Genomic DNA, 24,324 nt, shown 5'->3' on the forward strand with positions numbered 1-24,324 from the left:
TGAATTTGTTTGAAGCAAGTCTGTAATTTACGAAGCACATATGCTACTCACAGAACATATTCTTTAAGGGCATATCATAGTGTTTAATTTTGAAAAATTTGGATAAGTACACAAACAGAAGTAACCTAAGGTAATGTCCAAAAAAAAAAAAGACATCACTATAAGTATAAAACAAATCTAGAATAAAGATATAAAGAAAGCAAAGTTTGAAAAGATAAACTTGGTTGGTTACAATTTTCGCATTGGTTTTTTGTAAAGTTTAGGAACAAATTTAATAACAATTGAAGCACAAGATGTTTGTGAGATGTGGAAGTTGTATTGTCGGCAAAGTTTTGTTTGAAGCCAATGCCATGTTAAGTAATATGCATACTGTAATAAATACAACAGCTACGGGATTTCCACTTTGTCAATAGCAGAACAGTTTTGTAGCTTTGGCTGTGATTGAATTTTCAACATTTTAGGGTATTATTAACCTTTTCACCACCAAACGCTCTTTCCAAACTCCGCACTTTTTTCTCATATTTTTCATTATTCCTGGAAATGCACCCTAATTTTGGAGCCAACAGACAAACTATTAACTATTCTTGTCGCAATCTTCTGAAGGAAAGTGCAGACTATAAACAGTACTATTTTGTGAATTGGTGATGAAAAGAGGGAATTGCTGGTGATAAGGTTAAGTCACTAAAACATGTAAAATTCTTAGTTCCACAACAGAAAATGAACTTCTGATATATTGCAAAATCAGTATTCTATGTGAAGTATTTTTCATTAAGAATACATTTGTAAATCATTCACGCCCTGTTCTTAAAATGTTTCAAAATGGCTACTAGGTCCCTCCCATTTGGATCTATATGACAAATGTTTTACTTGTATTACCTCTGCATTCAAGTGAAGGTTGCACATGATGGGATTTATTGTAGTGAAGACAACAAATAAATAGTGCAATACATCAGGTTTTGATCAGTATAACATGCCAACACTGTAACTGCCAAGTTACTTAACATTAAAGAAATTTCAACTAATTGGGGTCTGTTATAATATTGTAACACAAGTTGAAAGTCACAAAAAATTAAGTCGATTACATAAGTGAATTACTAAAATGTTTCAGGAAAAAAAGTCATGAAAAAAAAAAATAATAGTGAGTATGGAAAATTTTAGATGTTGATTTGGATGTATTGTACAGTGAACAAACAGATTGAAAGTTACTAGTTTTTAAAATTCAGAATGTGCTGCATAAGGCCTGATGCATAATTACAAGTCTAAGTTGTTAGCTTTGTCATTTTGAAAGAGGTTGGGTTTTAGCTGATACTCCACTTGAAAAGCCTGGCTATTCTGGCAGCATTATAATTAATACACAAAAACATATACAAGCATATGCTGGACTGTGCACAAAGTCATGAATAACTGATGAATTCCTAAATGGTACATGGACATTAGAAGATACATTTTTTATGATGCAAAGCGAGTAGAGCGCGAAGTACGTTGCACACGATGATACTTTCGTTTTTTTGTCATTAGCAAGTATAAATTGTTATGACTATATTCATCACTTTGAATTCCCAAATAAAGCGTGTAGCGGGTCAAACTGTTTCTAGGCAATCAATATCGTTGTATTAAGGATATTAAGAGAGGAAAAACGTAAAGCTGTGTGAATGGATTGAAAACTACTGCTGAAGATGGAAAACTACTAGTAAAATGGTAGTGTCAACGGAAAATTAGATAAGTGCACGTTATCTGCATAAACGGAAACGATGGCTTTGTTTATTTGACCGATGTCGACGAGCAACAAATTTCCTGTACTCACTTCCTCGTCTAATAACCGACCCTCAACGGTCTCACGTATTGGTGTCATCATCTCGCGTCGATGCGAATATTTCAGCCTAATCATCCCCTTCGAACCACTCGCGAGGTTGGTCATAATATGACCTAGACGTGCTTGCTATCTGTTGCGATTCCGATGAAAAATTCTTGAAAAATAAATATAAATTGCATAAACGAGGGGTGAACGCGAAAGTCCTGTAATTTTGCATCTGAATCACAACAGGCTGCAGGCAAGTCTAAATTAGTAAATATGACCCCGAGTTGCAGATTTGTCTTTGCCTCGTCTATCATTGGCGTCTTTGCTTTCTTTCTTTTTATTGCCATTGCGTTAGTAAGATGGTGTTATTAAAATAGAATATAGACTTAGAAAATAAAACGATTTCTCAGATGAAGTCTTGACTGATAATAATGCTGACAATGGACGTTAGATAAATATGCATTGTTTGCGACAGGAAGCTTGTCACCCGTTCTATCAGAATCGTCAACAACAGAGTATAACTGGTAGTATACATATACATGGTATAAACATTGCACAAATATTAACGAAACGCGCACGGTAGTAGTGTTAGCGTTTGAGCACTGGTCTTTCCACAACATTTTAAAAGATCAAAATGGACCACCGAAATTTGGCGTTGATTTAAAAAAACAAACCATAATTTTTCAGTAATACTGACTTCAAAAATTATGATATAAAAATAATTACATTCATACCACAAACCAACGCAGTTTTTGTTTACTTTTCACAACTGTTACAAAGTATTTCATTTGTGGTGGTTAAAATACTAGCTGAACGATCGTAGACCATAAGTTTTGAGTCCGTTTATGATCTAAACGAAGGCAGACGATTGCAAACAACTGCTGTCATGGCAAAACGTTGCACGTCGTGAATGATTTTTTTTTTCACGGCATGCAAATTATTTTCCTTGATGCACTCAACAAAGTCAAAGCAGACGTACAACATTCGTTGCAGAATGCGTGAAAAGTACTTCGCTTTCCACGCTTTGAAGCTGCCGCCTATGCTAATGAGCATAGTCTTCGGGATGAAGCCTTACAACTCCAAGATGGCGATAACGTTACACCGTAAATAGGCAGTCAAAACCAACGTGCACGTTACACTATTTAATTTTTCTAGCCAGCGGTGTGATGTGTCTTAAAAACCGTAAACCATGTGTCATTTGTATGGTCCCACAATTTGTCAAAACCAACGTGCACGTTACACTATTTAATTTTTCTAGCCAGCGGTGTGATGTGTCTTAAAAACCGTAAACCATGTGTCATTTGTATGGTCCCACAATTTGTCTTCCATGTGCTTGCCGATCACCGAACAGTGCGGCATGTCGCCGGTACATAGTGTTTACACACTTTTTTACCGTACCTTTTTTACCATTTAAAACTTAATTTGTTATAAGGCCTGCGGTGAACATCGACCATTGGGATTCGCGCTGTTCGACCAACCAACCAATAGGAATTGTGCTCTTCGCAGAGTGACACTGCAATCCTGTCGCAGAGTGCAATAATCGACATTCGGCGAGTCGCACAATCGCGTCGCAGAGTTAGTTTTTAGACCCCCCATACATACATGAATATTTACTCTATTAAAAGTGCATTTGTTTTCCAGTGTCTTTTTCTGCATGCATGCATGCACTTCTTGCAAGGCCAACCATACTACTGTAAAACATGTCTTTTTAGCTAGCATACTATTTTAGCTAATTTAGCTAATTTGTAATTTCGCTAAGTCAAGATGAGGCTAATTTAACAGAAAGTATATTCTCACAGGGAGATAGTCGACACATTAGCTAAATAAGATTCTGTTAATTCATGCCAAGAGTCAAATTCGCTAAAATTGCATGCAGCTATTTCAACGTGTTCTACAGTATATACAATCATATACAACTGTTCAAAATCACAAAACTCCAGTAAATGAAAAAAATCAGCTACCCTACAGTGACTGCCAAGCTCTGTTGGTACACCTATTGACAGGGACACATTACAGGCATATCTTTCAAATCATCCTAATCAAAACTTTGCTGAAGAATTATGCACTGAACTTAGACGAGGTTTTATAACTGGCATAATTAATGCCAGCTCGAAGAAGTCCTGATGCAGTGACTCGCTTACTTCAGACTGAATTAGACAAAGGATACATCATTGACCCCAATGATCATCCAACTTTCCCAGTTTTCAGAGTGAACCCTCTGAGTAAATATTCAAAGAAATTGTGTCTAAGCGTGGACTTGTCGGAACCACACGAAAAAACAGGTGTTCCTATCCTAAAAAAGGTAATTGGTAAAGAGTTTGAAATGTTTGGGTGCTGGTGGTTACATGAATAAATTTGATATCACAGATCCCTTCAAGCAAATATACCCGTACACCCATCCATTTGGCACTTGCATGGTATTAAATGGGATGGCAGTTACTATTTTTTGGGGAAACTAATTTTCGGGTCTAGATCAAGCCTGAACATTTTTGACAAGCTTTCACAAGCTATCTGCTGGATAGCTGCATAACAATTTAATGTGAAATTTACATTGACTATTGATCAATTTGAAGAGACAACCTCCCGCTGTCTCTACCATTACTGGGGTAGCATCTGCTGCCTCTATCACTAACTTGTCACATAGTTACAGCCTCCACTGTCTCTACCAGTAATTTGCAGCTTCTGCAACATTTACCATTTACATTAACAACTGGTACATACCGTAGTTCTATACCTTCATTTCATCCACTAACGACTAATACCAGTACATTTTATCAACCAATTGGCCCTTTGCAGACTTTGCTTTGTACTTTTCCTTATTTTTTTTTCTTAGGTCATTTATTTTAGTGTGATTTTCATTTGCTTTAAATAGCTAGCTACCTTTTACTACGATTATAGGGGCCTGCTGTGGGAATAAGTTCTTGCTTTGCGCTTATGTGGGCTGAGTACAGGGGAGTACGTCCCACAGTGTGCCCTTCTTTTTACCAAAATAAATTATGTTTTATCATTTACATTGTTGTTTGGTGTCATGAATACCTAATTTAACCGGTAATTTACATAAGCGTATACACTACTAATAAACATAGTTGAACTCTGATGACCTTGCCCTTTGTTATATAATATAATTCCCTCTATCACAGTTTGTTTCAATATAAATATGCATTGTCATAATTAATTTTGAATACAAACAAGTTTTGGGGTTGAACCAACAGTGGGGAATCAGTCTACCGAATGTCCTTAAAAGATGTAAATATCTTACAAAAACATTGGTGTCTTATTTGTTTAATTATTTTAAGGGACATAATTTCCAGTTTTATTCAAAGTAATTCAGATATTTTAGTATAAAAATAAATGCCTCATGGCAAAAAAAAAGTTCTGCATTTAGACGTGAATAGATTCATAAAACATGCAAGATAACAGAAAATCTTAGCTGGCTTTTGTCCAAGTATTTTGTATTACATGAAAAGTTTTGCTTTTTATGTATTTTTTATGTATTGTTTTTGATTTGATAACTTTGAACTAAACAGATTTTCTATTAGCTTCAGATCTTGATCAAAGTTTGGCACCCAGTTCATAGGAGTGCTTATATTGATTTTCTGACATCTTGTTTTCTGTAAAGATTTTATTGGTAGGTTTGCAAATGTGTATCAGACTTTGCAATCTCTCCATGAGTTGGTTTTGAAACCCAGTATGGGATTCTGGTATACATTACCAAGGATATTATTACAAGATAAATCATTTGCTTCATTGAACACATACAACAATGCATATTTCCACTGAGATCAGTGACCTTTGATGTGTATCACCAGTGATCAGTCAAGTAGAAACAGTCAAAATATTTTATCAGATTTTCTCAATTTTTGCATGATATTTTCATACAGGACATCTGTTGTTCAAACTCAGGGAAGACATTATACTGATGAATAAGGTGACCAAGTTTGATGAAGTTTGGAATAGAATTAGTAAAGTTATTATGCACACAATAACCATTATTAACGACGACAACGACGACGACGACAACGACAACAACAACAACGACAACGCCGGACAAAATCTTTCCCTTAATATACCTTTCCCTTCCATCTTTGATGGTACGGGCAAGGTAAAAATGTATAGTGAATATGGTAATACCGGTATTATTGCAATAGTTACTGTGTATGGGAGTACCGGTAAGTATAACTACCAGGTATAAGTATGTCTAACTATGACATATCAGAACGCAGCACATAAACCTATTATACATCAATCTCTACTTTAATATTTTTATTAATGACTTATCAGATATTATTTCCATTCAAATCCACAGAGGTATTGTCATAGTATCAGCATTTAATAACTACATAATTTAGAATATGAATTTTAATAACTATGACAATTTCCAACATTATCAGATTCCATTTGATAAATGAATGTAAACACATTTTTTTATCAGATTCATCAGAAAGCATAGCTTTTAAAAATAACATCTTTTTTACAATATCACACGTACAGTTATGGTCGATTATTAGGTAATACTGTAAAATCTGTATTAGAAGTTGCATCTTTAATAGAAATTGTACCGATTCTTTTTGAACAATTGAGAACCAAAAATTCACATAATAGAAGCCGCATCCCCTCTGTTGCGTTGTACTATTTTAATAGAAGCTGTGGTTTCTAATACAGATTTTGCAGTAATAGATTAATTTCCATCCATAGTCAGGCTTCTTCAGAATTTGCAGGATCATGTAATCTCGTGATAAGAAATCATCTACTTGATAAAACAAGCCATGCATGGCACAGTCCCTGTCAGTTTTCAAATTTAAGATACTGTAGAATTCTTTATTTTCGCTTGGAATAAATCTTTGCTGAAGGAACAATTCAGTGAAAATGAAATCCAGCGAATATATCTTTTTTCCTATATTTTACATTCAACTCATCAAAAATCAGTGAAAATAAATTCCATACAAAATATTCGAAAAGTCTTTTCAGCGAAAATAAAGTCCAGCTAAAATAAAGTATTCTACAGTAATATAGTTGGAACATTAACATGTCAGAGATATGGATCCAGAAGGTGATGCTCGATTATGATGATTTTTTTAACATTAAAATGATTGACATCTTGTATCTGAGTGTCAAACTAGTACTTGTTCATATTTAGACATATTGCTCTGGAACAGCATTGTTTAAAACAAAATGGCCATCAGTCGACCATTTTGAATACAACTACATATCTATAACATGATGTAAAACGAATATATAAAATTTGAACATAATCAGTCAAAGCATGTCAGAGATATGGCTCTAGAAGCGCATTCATTTAAACAAAATGGTCACCAGTCAGCCATTTTGAATCTGATCTGAAAATTAAAGTGACGTGCATCAGGAACCCATAATCTCTAATGTATGTACCAAGTTTGAACAAAATCCATTCATAAACGCCAAGATCCAGTTCCGGAATGCCAGAAATGCTTGATTTTTGATGATTTTTTAACACAAAAATGGCTGCCATTTGGCAATTTTGAATCAGATAGTCAAACCAATATATCTATGTCATGATGTATAATGAATATTTAAAATTTGATTATAATCAGTCAAAGTATGGCAGAGATATGGCACTAGAACTGTATTCATTAAAACAAAATGTCTGCCAGTCGGCCATTTTAAATTGGATCTGAAAAATACAAGTCAATGTTAATGACACAGTCCTCGTCCAAAAGTTGTGATCTGACATATCAATTTGATGCTGATGAAGTCATTGAGATTAGATTGAAACCATTAATTTAGTGCTTTTACACAAGAATTGTACATTGGGCAATCATATTGAATCAAATTACAAAAAAAAATGTTCATGTATCTACCAGTATACTGTCTTTGTACAAAATTTAAACAGAAATGTTCATTGCATTCATGGGAAAGTAGGCATGGGTATCATGAAAAACAAAATGGCCACCAGTCAGCCATATAAGTTTGAATCACAAAAAAAATGTGACATGCAACTATAACCCAATATGTATGATCATCATACCAACTTTGATCCAAATTGGCCTAGTCATGTAAAAATTATGATTTAGCACTTTTACATGAAAATTGGGCATTGGCCGGCCATATTGAATCTAATCACAAAAATAATGTTGGTGCGTATGTATCCCTTGGTATACTATCTTTATACAAATTTTAAAGAGAAATGTTCATTGCATTCAAGAGAAAGTAGCATGGGCACTATGAAAAACAAAATGGCCGCCAGTCAGCCATATTTGTTCGAATCACGGAAAAAAATGACGTGCACCCAATATGTATGATCAACATATCAACTTTGATCTAAATTGGCCCAGTCATTTCTGAGAAACAGCTTCGGACATGTAAAAAATGACAATTTAACGCTTTTACAGGAAATTTGGGCGTCAGTCAGCCATATTGAATCGAATCACAAAAATAATGATGGTGTAGTTGTATCTCTTAGTATACTATCTTTGTACAACATTTAAACAGAAACGTTCATGGCATTCAAGAGAAAGTAGCATGGGTACTATGAAAAACAAAATTGCCGCCAGTCGGCCATATTTGTTTGAATCACGGTAAAAGTATGACATGCACCTATACACAAATATGTATGATCACCATACCAAGTTTGATCCAAATCGGCCCAGTCATCTCTGAGAAACTGCTGCAGACACGTTTAGACATCAGAAATAGCAAATTTTATATCCAAAATGGCCACCAGTCGGCAATTTTTTCTCCAATCATGAGGTAACTTGACGTGCATATGTAAGACATTATGTATTGTCTTCATGTAAAGTTTGAATGAAATCCGTCAATGGGTGTCCGAGATATAGCTCCGGACGTATGTACGTACGGACGGAACGAACCCAAATTAATAGTCCCCGTTTTTGAACGGGGACTAAAAATGATGTGCAACAAGGTTCTATAATGTCCAATGTATGTACCAAGGTTGAACAAAATCCATCCATAAATGCTTGGTTTTTTAGCACAAAAATGGCCACCATTTGGCCATCTTGAATCAGATCGTGCATACCGTATGTATAATATTATGTATGATGTATGCGTGAAGTTTGATTGAGATTGGTCCAGGCATGTCTAAGATACAGGTCAGGACACACACACACAAACACACAAAGGTCAAAACATAAGTCCCTGAACGGGGACTAATAACCAAGGAGATAACTTAAGACAATCACCATTCTGAGTAACAATTACCCTAGGGAGGGATAGAGATTTTACAGGCAGAACAGAACTCATTCAGAAAAGAAGAGAAAAAATGATCATGAAAATCTACTAAGAAATGATGTGAGAAAATGTCAGCAGCCATTTATAAATAATTATATGATTGCTGAGTTTCATGAATACCTCAGTATTGCATCTGTTGAATTTAATTGCTACATGTATATACTTGCCTGCTGGTACCATGAAACCAGCAGCACATGTGCTCGCATACTGGATACACTACGGTATTGGCCACGTATATGGCCATATGGTCGTCAGTGTGTACATTATAAATTTACTTTATATATACAACTATATATGGCTGTGTGTATTTATTTTGTAAGCATTTTAAAATGCCAACCGGGGGGTAATTGTTTTAATACCATCTGTGCAAGTGTTTCTTATGCATTTCCTTTGTCTCTTTCCTGATCACTTCTATGCATGACTGTGTCAACCATTTATATATCATTTTACACCATGCATGGCTGGGTGTTCAGTGTTTTTTGAGCAGTTTATTTTATTTCTATCCCACACACCCTCCCCTTCCCCCCAGCCTTTAAAGTGTTATTTCAATCGATCATACACATTTTCATTTATTTTCAAATCAAATTGAAAAGTTCTTTCTCTCATTGTAAATTGTGGTTAGCATGATTTTCAATATTTAACACATGAATGGTAGGACAAACAGTACAAAACAAACAGTACAATTCCAATTGACCAAGGAGAGGATATGTACGTGGCACACATGTTAAACTGGATAATAATTCAAGGATCAGATACTACTGCTTCAAATTGTCAAGTCTTTCATACTTGATGATGGTACTTTGTATCAACAGAGAGCTGAGCGAGCAGCAGATTGCCATGATACAAGGATTACAATATGGTACATATTTCCCTCCATTATCCACACAGTCAGACATTAAATTGGTCAGTAACCCATTCAATTTCTAGACTGTTCATAAAGAAAATACACGCCCTAGGCTATTACACAGAGAATGGACTGGTTTATTTCAAAAGAAGTTGGCAGCTATGGTAAAAACTCCAAAAATATATGATCTAAAAATTCAGACTACGATAATATTATTTGGCCGATTTTCATAATGGCTTCTAAAATTCTGGCTGATCAAAGAACTGTGGCTTTTTTGTTCTCCAAAATGTTGTCAGTCTTAAATTGTTTCATCTAGACTGTACAAGTAATACATGTATCAGCGTTAATGCTTATTATTCAGTGATGGTCTGACATAAGACCATTTTTTTGGTTAGTCATAAAATATATTCAAACTTCAACTTTATCATAAATAAATGTTTTAGAACACTCAATTTGATTCCAGAGGAAGCTCATAACCTCCATAGTGTCTTCATGGAACATGGGTGCAGATACAAGGTGCAATAGTCCAATGCTATTAACCAATTAGAATACAATATCTTACTCTGAAAAGCCCAAAATTCCATGTTTTAAAAACATATTCACATATTTAAAAAAAAAAAAAATGTAAAAGCTGTATGTAAATGACCATCCACTGAGCAGCATGTAGAGACATAAAGTGTGAATGGCTCGTAAACAAAAAGGGACACAAATATGGTTCTGCGACATTAAACTCTAAATATAGGAACACACAACTCATGAAAGAATGATTCTCGTAGAATAGCTCATGCTTGTAATTACAGGCCGTTAGAAGCAAAAGTGAGATAATTTGTTGTACATAGATCTCAATGGAATTTGCCATCAATGTCTGGAGAAGGGTTTGTGGAATCGTAGGCAAAACAACCTAGTGCATGATTTGATCATGTGTACTCACAACATATGCTCAGTTTTTTTACAAGTTGAAAGATATATTATTTGTTTGTTAATTTTTTCTCTGAGTTATATAAGTACGGATATCCAAGATGTTCTAAGTTATATTTTCACGAACTCATTGTGTGTGTGTGTCTAAATGAAAAACACATTTTCCATTTACCGGTATCATGTTACAAACTTGGTGCGTATGATACAGAATCTAGGAACAGCAATGAAGATGGTGTAACAGTAGATTGCTTAAAGCTGCATATTCAATTTTAAAGCGAGAGGGTCGTCATCTGCGCACACGCGGGAATTGAGTTCCAAGCGATGATAACAACATATGCTAAGAAACGCAAAGGCTCTTGGGTATACGCTTGTTTGAAAACTATGACACGCTATGGCCACCTGACGCATGTGTAGGTGACGACACCCTCGCTTTAATGTAATGCAGATGAGTTACATTGTACCTGTAGTTTAAAAAAAAATAATTCACTATCGTCATGCAATGGGATACATTGTATTGTATTGAGTGGTATAATCTGTTGACCCAGAAGTACATGTATATTTATGCACAGTCCCTCCATCACTCTATATGTGATAGAGGAACTGGGATGAATGCTAATAAATGGCTTGCTGAGTGTTGACAGTAATCCAATTTGTTTGACTACCGGTATTTGTTTGGTTAAATCCAGAACCATCTGTTGACCATCGGATGTGACAACTATGTCTACAGAAAACAAAAACAAAAACAAATACAAAACAGGAACACACAAATTATTATTATTTCACAGATTTAACAGGATGAATGGATTTGTTGTTGCTATCAGTACTTCAGCTTAAACATATATATATAGAATGCTCTCTGAACAATTGACCTCGGGCAAGAACACAAACTGGTTCGATAAAACCAGGTGATAACTATTTGAGTTATTGTAACAACAAGATAAAAGATTACACCAAGACGATGACAACAACGATGACTAGGACAGACATTTTTATCTTATCGGTATATACCTAGTACTTTTCCCTTAATTTTTTGATAATCAGGCAAAGTGAAAAATGGAATACATCCTTTAAGGTAGAAGCCTAGTCATAATTTTTGACAAAATTGGTCATAAATCGCATGACAATGTTCATTAGTTTATTATGTACAATCATGAAGCTAATGTCTCATGGTATAATGAAATAGCATTATTTTGTGTCTTACAGTTATGCTTTTTGAGAAATGCGTCCTAATATTTCTTGAAAATTGCTATTTTTAGAACAATTCCATAGAATACAATGTTAAAGGAAAATTGCATTTTTTTAAAACTTTTTAAAACCCAGATTTTTTTAAATAATTCAGAACAAAATGTACTCCATAATTAACAATATATGATTTTTTCAGCATATGTCACCAGGCTAGATTTTGAGATATTGCATAATATCTTTGCCATAGGAACCTGTGGTAACAGTGTTATAATAGTGTCAAAATGGCGACTTTCCACTAAAATACAACCATCAATTTCTCTAATCAAAGAAAGCTTAGAAAGAACTCCCATGTGCTGAGAGTATTGGAGACACATTAAATATAATTCGAAATTACTTAGCTGAAAACTAATTATGCAAATCAGAAAATTAATATGACCAGATTTGAGTGTAAAACTAATGAGGTCTGCGCAATGTAACAGAAAATCTATGTATGTCTCCAAGTTTAATTGAAATGTGATTAGAACCAAAAAATTATGAATTATTATGCTTATTAGGGAATTAATATGAACAGATTTTTACCCCAAACTAATTAGGTTTGTACATTGTCCTAGAGCATCTTTGTACTAAGTTTCATTGAAATGGAATAATTAGTACCGTGAAAACTCCAAAATTTCGACCCCTCTAAAAATTCGACCGCCTATTTATTTGCCGGGTTTCGGTGTTTTATTTACCTACAAATTTTCGACTCCACTAAAAATTGCCGACTCATTCTTATTCGAAAATTGCGACCAGTTTTAGTTTTCCCCCAAACGAAAAAAAAACCGATGTGAGCGTTCAAACGGGACCTTCCTCGAAGGCATGAATCCGGGTTTCTGATTGACTGAGAGATTTTTATTTTATTGGTAACGAAAATATATTCTAAATAAACGAAGTTTCAAATAAAAACGAACACAAAAATCTCGGCATGCTGCGTTTCTGAATTGTTGATTATTACTGTACTCAGTAGTGATTATAATAATGTACACAAAATAATTTTGTTGAATGGTTATGAAATACAAATAAAAGTCAACTTAGTTTCATCGTAAGCGAATGATTCCGGTCTCGTATAAACGTTTGATGCTGTAGGATATCCGCCATGTTCTCTTAGGTCAAATAGGTCAAATCGCTAATTAACCAATCAAGAAGCTGGATGATGGATGATGCCAACGTGTTCAAATTACCATAGCTTATTTAAATATGTTAATGTTATTGAACGCAATGCGGAAGAGATTGATGTTGTAGTACGATATTTTGGCTTGGATTTTGATGCGAAAACGGCATGATTTTTTTTAAATAAAAAATTTAGTTGTTTTTAAAAAATAAACTGGTCATCTGAAGAATAATTTAACATTGTTCACAGTGATAACAGCTCATTCTCGAAAGGAAGCTTACCCGCTCACGCTAGTCACGATAAAAATCATACACGTGTACTCTTGAATAGACAGACGTCAATGACTACGGTAAAACTTAGACTCTATTTTAGCCGGCAGGATTGATTGAAATGTCCGAAAAATGACGCCAAAATACACCTTAAAAGTCCCATTTTATTTTCTTAAATCCCATTTTATTTTTTAATCCAAGGGCGAATTTACGGCAGAATTTGGTCCCTCAAATAAGGGACACGTGAGCTTTGATTCTAACCGGATACATTGCACTGGGTCGGGGAGATAGTTTGCTAAACTTCCATGTATCTTTTGTCCAATGGGTACCTGTACTTCGAACATTCGCAAGTTTTCCTAGGTAGTGCGAGACAGCTTTGTCTTTTGACCTATTAGTTTTGTGCTGACCTCTTCTCCGCGTCTTGATGTTTTGTTTTGCTTGTCATAATACTCACTGATTGATGACTTTGTTTAGATTTTGAGTTACAACTCGGCCACGACCTTTGCTTTTACCGTGAAACATGAGGAAGTTTACGTCAATTGACGGACATTGCATTTTTTAAGAACTAATGAAGCACACTGTCTATCATCCCCATTTTTTCATTCGCTGATTTCTATTCTGAAAAATTCGACCGTCCGAAAATGCACCTTAATTTTTGACTCTAAAAACACGTCACATTTCTAACACCAACAATTTAAAACCGGTCGAAATTTTGGAGTTTTTACGGTACTTTAGATATTAGTGTGAAAGCTTAAAATTGGTTAATTATGCAAATTAGGTAATTAATATGTACAGATTTTAACCCACAATTATTCAGGTCTGTCTATTGTCCTACAGCATCCATGTACATTCATTGATATGTGATGTATAGTACCTGAGATATCAGTGTGAAAGTTGGTTAATTATGCAAATTAGGTGATTAATATGCACACATATTTACCGGAAACTAATTGGGTCTGCATAATTCTAGATTCATTGAAATGTGATGATTAGTACTTTAGATATCAGTAGAAAAGCTGAAAATTAATTATGCAAATTAGGTAATTAATATGCACAATTATTTACCCTAAAACTAATCAGGTCTCTGCATAGTCCTAAAGGATCTATGTACCAAGTTTCATTGAAATGTGATGATTAGTACTTGAGATACCCGTGGAAAAGCTGAAAATTAACTAATTATGCAAATTAGGTGATTAATATGCACAAATATTTATCGAAAACAATCAATCTCTGCATAGTCCTTGAGTATGTAAGTACCAAGTTTCATTGAAATGTAATGCTAACTACTTATATCAAATGCTGAAAATTAATTAATTATGCAAATTAGGTAATTAATATGTACTGATATTACCATAAAAACTATCAGGTCTGTGCAGTGTCGTATGACATCTATGTACCAAGTTTCATTGAAATGTGATGATTAGTACTTGAGATATCAGTGGAAAAACCGAAAATTGACTAATCATTATGCAAATTAGGTAATTAGTATCCACGGATTATTACCAAAAACTAATCAAAACCTAGCATTAGTTCAGAGCATCTATGTACCAAGTTTCATCAAAATCCAATGAGTGGTTGTTTAGATATCAGTGGAACAGTCATGGAACCACTAAAAAATAGCTAATTATCATGCAAATTAGGTAATTAACGAGCATGGATTTTTACCAAAACCTAATCAAATCTGCGCATTGGCCCAGAGCATCTATGCACCAAGTTTCATCAAAAACCGATGTATGGTTCTTGAGATAGCAGTGGAACAGTCGGACACACATACACACATATACACACACACACACATACAGACACACTAACTGCAAAGACTCCCATTTTGTGCTTCGCACATGGGAGTCAAAAAAAGGCTGGTGACCCCCAACTTTTTTTAGGTCAATATTCTTATATTGCCTTGGAGTACAGTTTTTTAATTTATGAGTAGGCTTCTACCTTAATATTAAACTCCCACTTTTCTAGAAACATTGTCAACAATACTGATATGTTTGTACACATATGCCTCCTCGTTTCTAGTGCTTTGGGATGGTTTTGATGAACAAAATCTCACAAATGCCATTTTCAGTTTTGGATGTTGAGACACACATATGAACAAAGCCCTAAATGTAATCAAAAATTATTTTCCCAGCATTTTAAAAACTGTTACATACAAGTAAGCATGCGACTTCTAACATTTTATCTTAATGTATATTTATTCAGCAGCAGATGCATGTAGGTCACATGGCCAATATCACTGATTAGATATGGATAAAGCAAAACCAACAAATCCATAAAAAAAACTTTTAAACACTATATGCAATACCAGGGTACCTTTTTCTATAATCAAAACATAATAAAGTTGCCAAAAGGCATCATATTTTTCAGCTACAGCAAAATTGCAAATTATTGTAAATTCGAAAAAAAAATAAAACAAGTCATTGTCAATGACACGTCCCCGTTCCGTTCATATTTGAGTGACATATACATTCAAAGCAGATCATGACCGAAATGCACCTGCATATGTACAACACATTGTACTAAATCTGAACAAAATCCATGCATGCATGACTGAGATCCGGTTCTGGAATTGTGAAAATACGTGATTTTAATGCATTTTCGGCCTTAAAATGGCCATCATTCAGCTATTGCTAAGCGGATCATGAAACAAATGCACATATCTATTTGTGACATGATGCACCATGTGTGTGTGAAGTTTGAACTTGATCAATCCAGACATGTCTTGGATACGGATCCAGAACTGAATTCTTTAAGAAAATGGCCGCCAGTCGGCCATTTCGAACTTGATCCGAAAAAAAAAATGACGTGCATCAAGGTCCTATTATGTTTAATGCAAGTACCGAATTTGAACAAAATCCGTCCATGCATAACTGAGATCCGGGTTCGGAATGGTGAAAATGTGCGATTTCAATGCATTTTTGGCCTTAAAGCGGCCGCCATTTGGCTATCGTTAATGGGATCATGAAACAAATGCACATACATATTTGTGACATGATGTACCTTGTGTGTGTGAAGTTTGAACTTGATCAATCCAGACATGTCTCGGATACGGATCCAGAACTGAATTCTTTAAAACAAAATGGCCGCCAGTCGGCCATTTCGAACTTGATCTGAAAAAAAAAATGACGTGCATCAAGGTCCTATTATGTTTAATGTATGTACCAAATTTGAATGAAATCCGTCCATGCATAACTGAGATCTGGGTCTGGAATGGTGAAAATGTGCGATTTCAATGCATTTTCGGCCTTAAAGCGGCCGCCATTTGGCTATCATTAATGGGATCATGAAACAAATGCACATACATATTTGTGACATGATGTACCTTGTGTGTGTGAAGTTTGAACTTGATCAATCCAGACATGTCTCGGATACGGATCCAGAACTGAATTCTTTAAAACAAAATGGCCGCCAGTCGGCCATTTCGAACTTGATCCGAAAAAAAAAATGACGTGCATCAAGGTCCTATTATGTTTAATGTATGTACCAAATTTGAATGAAATCCGTCCATGCATAACTGAGATCTGGGTCCGGAATGGTGAAAATGTGCGATTTCAATGCATTTTTGGCCTTAAAGCGGCCGCCATTTGGCTATCGTTAATGGGATCATGAAACAAATGCACATACATATTTGTGACATGATGTACCTTGTGTGTGTGAAGTTTGAACTTGATCAATCCAGACATGTCTCTGATACGGATCCAGAACTGAATTCTTTAAAACAAAATGGCCGCCAGTCGGCCATTTCGAACTTGATCCGAAAAAAAAAATGACGTGCATCAAGGTCCTATTATGTTTAATGTATGTACCAAATTTGAACGAAATCCGTCCATGCATAACTGAGATCCGGGTCCGGAATGGTGAAAATGTGCCATTTTGATGCATTTTCGGCCTTAAAATGGCCGCTATTCGGCTATCGTTAATCGGATCATGAAAAAAATGCATGTGCATATGTCCCATATAATGTGTGATGTATGAGTGAAGTTTGAACATAATCGGTCCATGCATGTTCGAGATACAGGTGATCACGGACGCACGGACGGACGCACACAGGGCAAAACATAAGTCCCCGTTTTCGGACTCCGTCCGAACGGGGACTAATAAGTGAACCGTCAGCTGGCAGTGTTGATGGCATTACATATTATTCAATGGTAAAATATAAATGTATCTAAAACACAAAACATTTTCACAATTTTTTTTTTTTTTAAATAAGTTGCTTATTGGAATACAAGGTCATACATGTGTGTAAAAAAAAAAGAAATTGGGGATACAGACCTATTTCTTTTAGATTGTTTTGAACTCGAGGTAAATTTGGAGGGGGGATCTATTTGCAAAGATACTACACAGCAGTTTCATTTATTTACTGGTGCCTCCAAAGCGTATCTGCGAGTTGTGTGAGTATGTAGAAGCCACACAAGTCAAGTCTGCATGTACTGCCAATTCCTTTATATGTTATCATTATGAAGTAAGGCAAGGACAAAAAAAATACAGTTCTAAATTGTTTGTATTTTTAAATATACCAAAAATAAAACAAAATTAAGTTGTAAGCTTCTTATTTTGAACTGTCAAACTGGAATCAATTTTCACTTATAATGTTTAATTAAACAATTTGCAAATTGTAAATGTTACATTCCATTGAAGCTGTGAGGCTTCGCGTTGCGAGTTATTACCGAAGATAATACGAGATGTTTAGAATCAAAGATGAGGGACGGTGGTTCGTATAATCATACAGGTTCAGTCGATCATGTCATCCATTTTGTAAAATGAATGCTAAAATTCAGACCTGCTGGACTATTATTATTCACCAACTTTCGTCTTTGCATATTGAACACAATGATAATTTTTTTCTGGTAGATCAAACCAGAATCAATTATTATAAGTATTAATAGTATGTTTTTTTTAGAATTTCTTTTTTTATTGGGTTGTGTATGATAGATGGTATAGCAATACAAACAGGAAGTCCAAGGTATGTATCACATTGTGGCTTGTGTCGGGGTAGGAAAGCAACATGGATGCTGATAATGTTGTGATCATTTTGACAATGAATTTTTACTATTGAGATGAACTAAAATATTGTGTCTTGGAATGGTTCATTAATAGGTGTGTATATCGCAACAACAACAATAATTGATTACTTTTTAAAACGGATCTTCAGTCGAGTGAGCAGTGTTGAGTATTGTAGTGGGACGACACTGCCTATAGAAGAAGGTGTGAAGCAATGTTCTTTACAGTGGGCGCAAAATATTTACATACACCTCACTTCCCTACCTGGTAGGCAATTACCGAATGACTTAATAACATCCCTAGACACTTTCCTGTTCACTCCAGTGATTGTTGTAGACACAATATCTTTACTTACCCACCAAAGTGACAGTTAATCAAAACAATGGGTCGGGTTTTCAAAACGTTCGATCGAACATTATCAAACAATGTTTATATCATTTTTTTTTAATGGACACAATTATCAAACAATGTTTATATCATTTTTTTTTACTGGACACATTATTATGCTCGCTAATTTAATAAATTAAATTTAACGTTTATTAATGAAAATAATAAACTTCGTTTATACAATTATTTTTAAGGAACACCCCTAACATAGGATGGAATTATTGCTATTAGGGAGGGATGTTATTCAACGTTTCTTGGCTGGAAACAGTTTCAGAGCGATCTTGAAGTAAGTTGGGAAGCGTGAGCAACTGTTCAAGGGATTATGTTACATTTCCGATGCACTGGTTGGATAGTTCTAGCAAGAATAGCGGTTGAAGACATCCCCACTTTCATATACACTTCAGTAGCCATTGTAGACGCTATATGTACATACCTGCCTACCTGACAGATCGAGCATCAAAGTGTTTATCAAACATTTATCAAACAATATTTTATTCATGTTTTTTATCAAACACATTATTATAATATATTCAAGGGATCGTGTGATGTTTCCATCGCACTGGTTGGATTCCAGCAAGACTAGCAGCCGATATAAGATAGCCTTTTTACATTACTTCTGACAAATCGTTCAAATTCACTGCATGTTGTCATGCAACTGAAGGATATTTGAAACTTGAACATGGTGATGGTATTGAGATAAAACTAAAAGTGAAAGATTCCAGGGAACGTTGTGTTCTAGCAAACTGGCAATGAGATATCCCATAATATGGGAACTAAGAACATGACACTCACAACGGTATTACACAAGCAGTGTGTCGGGTAAGATAGCTCCGCTGTTAGCAATGCACGTTTCAATTAAAGAACTGAAGATTATCATTAGAAAATGAACAATATGTATAGTAACAAAGCAATCAGACTTGCTGTTTTCAACAAGAATTTGAAAATATCACTTTTTACCAAAAAAACTACAAAAATATTAATCAAAATTAGATAATTGAAGATATCATTACAAAATTAACAAATCTGAGAGAGGTCTGCATGATGTACCTCCATTTATAGTATCAAAGCAATCAGACTTGTGGTTATTAACAAGAAGTCGAAAATATCATTTTTTACCAAAAGTGACAAAAATATTAATTAAAATTAGTGAACTGAAGGTACCATTACAAAATGAACAAATGTGAGAGCGGTCTACCTGAGGTACCTACATGTATATTTATAGTATCAAAGCAATCAGACTTGCGGCTTTTAACAAAATGTCGAAAATATCACTTTTTACCAAAAATGAAAAGAATATTCATCAAAATTAGAGATTTGAAGATATCATAACGAAATGAACAAATCTGAGAAAGGTCTGCCCAAGGTACATATACACCAAGTATCAAAACAATAACAATAGTAGTTTTCAAGAAGAAGTCAAAAAAGTAAAAAGTTGGTGCGAACGACGGACAATCACTCATATGATGTTCCGCTTGACAAAGTCGACAGCGTTAATGGATCTTATTTATTGTAATATAACAAAAGAATCAGTATTACATGCAGACTTTTCTTGTGTGGTATCTATGTGCCCTCAGGATGTATCCGCAGATCAACTAGCAGACATTAGTGTTGTGCTTACCCGCCACAACTCACCCTCAGATACGCTTTTGAGGGTACCAATACATACCTCTGTTGTGAGTTATTACCGAACTAAATGTACAAAATATTTAGAATTGAAAAACAGTTGGGTTTGTAAAATTTGTGTACTATAATTATTCAACTTTCAATTTCGCGTTTTGATCACAACGACCATTTTTTCCCTGAGTCGATGAAAACAGAATCAATGTTATTTTAGAATGTTTTTTTATTGGGTTTTGTGCGATAGTTGGTCTGGTATTATCTTATAAACATGGTGTGGCTTGTGTCGGGGTAATAAAGAAACATGGATGAACAGAAATATTGTGACTCTTGTCTTTTCGACACCGATTTTCAGTCGAGAAATCGGCGTTGAGTATTGTTGCGGGACAATGCTGCTTGCAGGAGAAAGTGTGAAGCATCATGTGTGAAGCAATATTCTTGTCAGCAGGTGCAAAGTCTTTACATACACCTAACTACCGACAATTACTGAGTGACTTTGCAACATCCCCACTTTCATATACACTGCAGTGGCCATTGTAGACGCTATATGTACATACCTGCCTACGTGACAGACCGAGCATCAAAGCGTTTATCAAACATTTATCAAAAAATATTTTATTCATGTTTTTTATCAAACACATTATTATAATAAATTCAAGGGATCATGTGATATTTCCATCGCACTGGTTGGATTCCAGCAAGAGTAGCGGCCGACATCAGATGGTCTTTAATATTGTTGTAAAAAACACAGGATCTGAAGGATATTTGGAACTTGAACATGGTGATGGTTATAGAGATGAAACTAAAAGTGAAAGATCCCAGGGAACGTTGTGTTCTAGCAAGGAAGGTAGTAGGAATAGTTCTATCAAACTGGCAATGCAACATTCCATTATACAGCAAACTGAAAACGTGACACTCACAAATATCAGCAAACTACCAATTAACAGAATTTGCAATTACTAATTTGCTTGTTAATATTTATTCTCGGTTTCATGTTTAAAATACCGACCGCAATCAAACTTATTTAGATTCCTAACCTCCCTCAGCACTGAATGAATATCTATTGAGTCATTCCCCATCTCCCAGTATCACAAAGTGCGTACACTCCATCCCGACGTTCAAACAATAGGATACTAAATGAACGATTGAAAATTCACCCTGACAACTTTGAACCTGGACCTAGTTTCTTGTTTAAACCGTTCTATTGACCAATAAATCCATACTGAAAACCAATTTTACTGCTAGTTTAATGGATTTTATTTATTGTTATAAAACTAAAGAATCATTATCACACGCAGAATTGGCTTGCGTGGCATCTGCGTGCCCTCAGAATGCACTCGAAGATAAACACGCACACATCAGTGTTTTGGCTTCTGCATGCCTGCACAACTCACCTGCAGACATGATTTTGAGGTACCTGTACATACATGTACCTTCCATTTCAGAAATTTTCTTATGGTCGATAAATCGAACATTTTCTCGTGCAATAACTCATTTACCTCCACTCTGAACACCCAATGTTCAGTAAATGAATTAAGCAACCTTAACAGGATAAAATATTTGTTGAGTAAACACTATATTAATTGAACACATATGGCACCGATATTTATGATATACGAACAATGCCGGGTTACCGCTAGTATTATTTGGAAGCAGATTGGTGCCAGTGCACTGCTACAGCAAGCGGTCTTTTTTCATACAAAATCAACAACAACTGAAACACGAGTACCTGTTGTGAAAGTATATCTTTATCTGCTAGACATTTTGTAGCACACCGTTATTCTCGAGCCATATTTTAGATTGTAATCGAGAATTAATGATCCTGCTGACCTAAATTGAATTGTAAAGATAGAGACAGATGGTGCATAAAATGCAGAATATGTTACCAAATCGAATGTTTTTAAAGCAAATTAAAGATTACACATGTACATGTGTATATCTTATGTTGTTTAAAAAACTTATCATTATGGGTTCATACATACATGTATGCCTATACTGAAAAAATAATTGGGGTTAATTTTTTCAGAAAATTTGCATTTTTGCACTGGTTTTTAGGGTTAGCGTATTTTCATATCTTGTAATGTGTACAGGATGAAAGAGTCTTATATTAATATTGCATATGATTCCGAACATTGGGGAAATAATTAAAAAATTGACATTTAATGAGTTTCCAGTGTAATAACAGCATACCATTATTGGTACCACATTTAGTATAAACAATAGGGAAGGGGGGAGGGGTTTACTTCCCATAGTGCTTTGCAAATATGAATATAATAAAATATTTTTATTGAAATCATAAAGAGTGAAAGTGAAAATCAATCAAGCAAAATTTAAAACAAAAGGCAGTATAAAACAGCTGATTCAAGATTGAGCTGTACGTTGTTTACTCGAGCTGACTACTGTAAAATGCTTTATTTTCGCTTGGAGTAAATTTTCGCTAAAAGAATGATTCAGTGAAAATAACATCCAGCGAATATACCCTTTTTCCTATATTTAACATTCAACTCATAAACAAGCAGCCTGTCAGCTATTAGCAAGGCACATTTCAATTAAAGAACTGAAGATATTTATTAGAAAATGAACCGTATGTATAGTATGTACATGTATAGCAATCGGACTTGCTGTTTTCAACAAGAATTCAAAAATATTTCTTTTCACCAAAAATTACAAAAATAATCATCAAAATTAAATAATTGAAGATATCATCATGACATGAACAAATCTAAAAGAGGTCCACATGTAGTACCTATATATGTAATATCAAAGCAATTGGACTTGCGGTTTTTAACAAGAAGTTGAAAATATTACTTTTTACCAAAAATGACAAAATATTCATCAAAATTAGAGCATTAAAGATATCATCATGAAATGAACAAATCTAAGAGAAGTCTACCCAAAGTACAAATACACCAAGTATCAAAGCATTTAGGCTTATTGTTTTCAAGAAGAAGTCGAAAAAGTAAAACATTGACAGGGACGACGACGGACGATCACTCATATGATAAGCTCCGCTCGACAAATTCAAATTATTTGAAAAGAGTACACACATTGCAGGATACATTTTGTAGTAGCGAGGCGGCACCCATTTTCACTGCCAAAATTTATCCATGTACGTATGAAGGTCTCAGCATATAGGAAATATCAAAGGACATCAAAGCAATGACCTTTATATTTCCATAAGGTTTAAGCCCTACTTGTATGTCACAATAGAGACAGGATAAACATCACATTACACATGTGATGTGATGGACTCACCTTCAAGTCTCACACTGCTTGTGTTTTGTACCAATAAGAGATAAATCAGAATAACTAGAGTTCTTGTCATGGTGACGCTTCAACTCACTCCCGGAGACAAGGTCACACTCAGAATACTTGAATACGCAATGTTGTCATATGATCAGACAAGTTTCTGAAAGAAAAGCAAAACAAATCAAAATAAAGTTACAAATGATACATGGAACATCTGCAAACAATTGAATTAATATGTACTCTACTTTCATTGACCCAGGTCTAAAATCTCAAAGTACACAAGTGCAACCAAACTAGTCTCATACATGCTCAAGAAACTGCATTCATAAATCTGAGTAAACCTTGATGTAATCAATCTCTGCATAGTCCTTGAGTATGTAAGTACCAAGTTTCATTGAAATGTAATGCTTACTACTTATATCAAAAGCTGAAAATTAATTAATTATGCAAATTAGGTAATTATATGTACTGATATTACCATAAAAACTCTCAGGTCTGTGCAGTGTCATATGACATCTATGTACCAAGTTTCATTGAAATGTGATGATTAGTACTGGAGATATCAGTGGAAAAACCGAAAATTTACTAATAATTATGCAAATTAGGTAATTAGTATCCACGGATTATTACAAAAAACTAGTCAAAACCTAGCATTAGTTCAGAGCATCTATGTACCAAG

At 34.7% G+C, this 24,324-nt stretch overlaps 1 protein-coding gene across 1 annotated transcript in view; it reads right to left on the bottom strand.

The window, feature by feature from the left end:
• LOC102808882 (tyrosine-protein phosphatase Lar-like) overlaps nt 1–24,324 on the bottom strand; it is a 130,767-nt gene that overhangs the window by 47,519 nt on the left and 58,924 nt on the right. Inside the window, exon 2 of the mRNA XM_078012118.2 lies at nt 23,652–23,805. Within this exon, the coding sequence (XP_077868244.1) occupies nt 23,652–23,721 (70 nt within the window). The 5' untranslated portion in view covers nt 23,722–23,805. The remainder of the gene's footprint in view (nt 1–23,651; nt 23,806–24,324) is intronic.

This window comes from Saccoglossus kowalevskii, chromosome 9 (assembly GCF_978046115.1).
Source record: "Saccoglossus kowalevskii chromosome 9, keSacKowa6.1, whole genome shotgun sequence".
NCBI classification, from domain to species: Eukaryota; Metazoa; Hemichordata; class Enteropneusta; family Harrimaniidae; genus Saccoglossus; species Saccoglossus kowalevskii.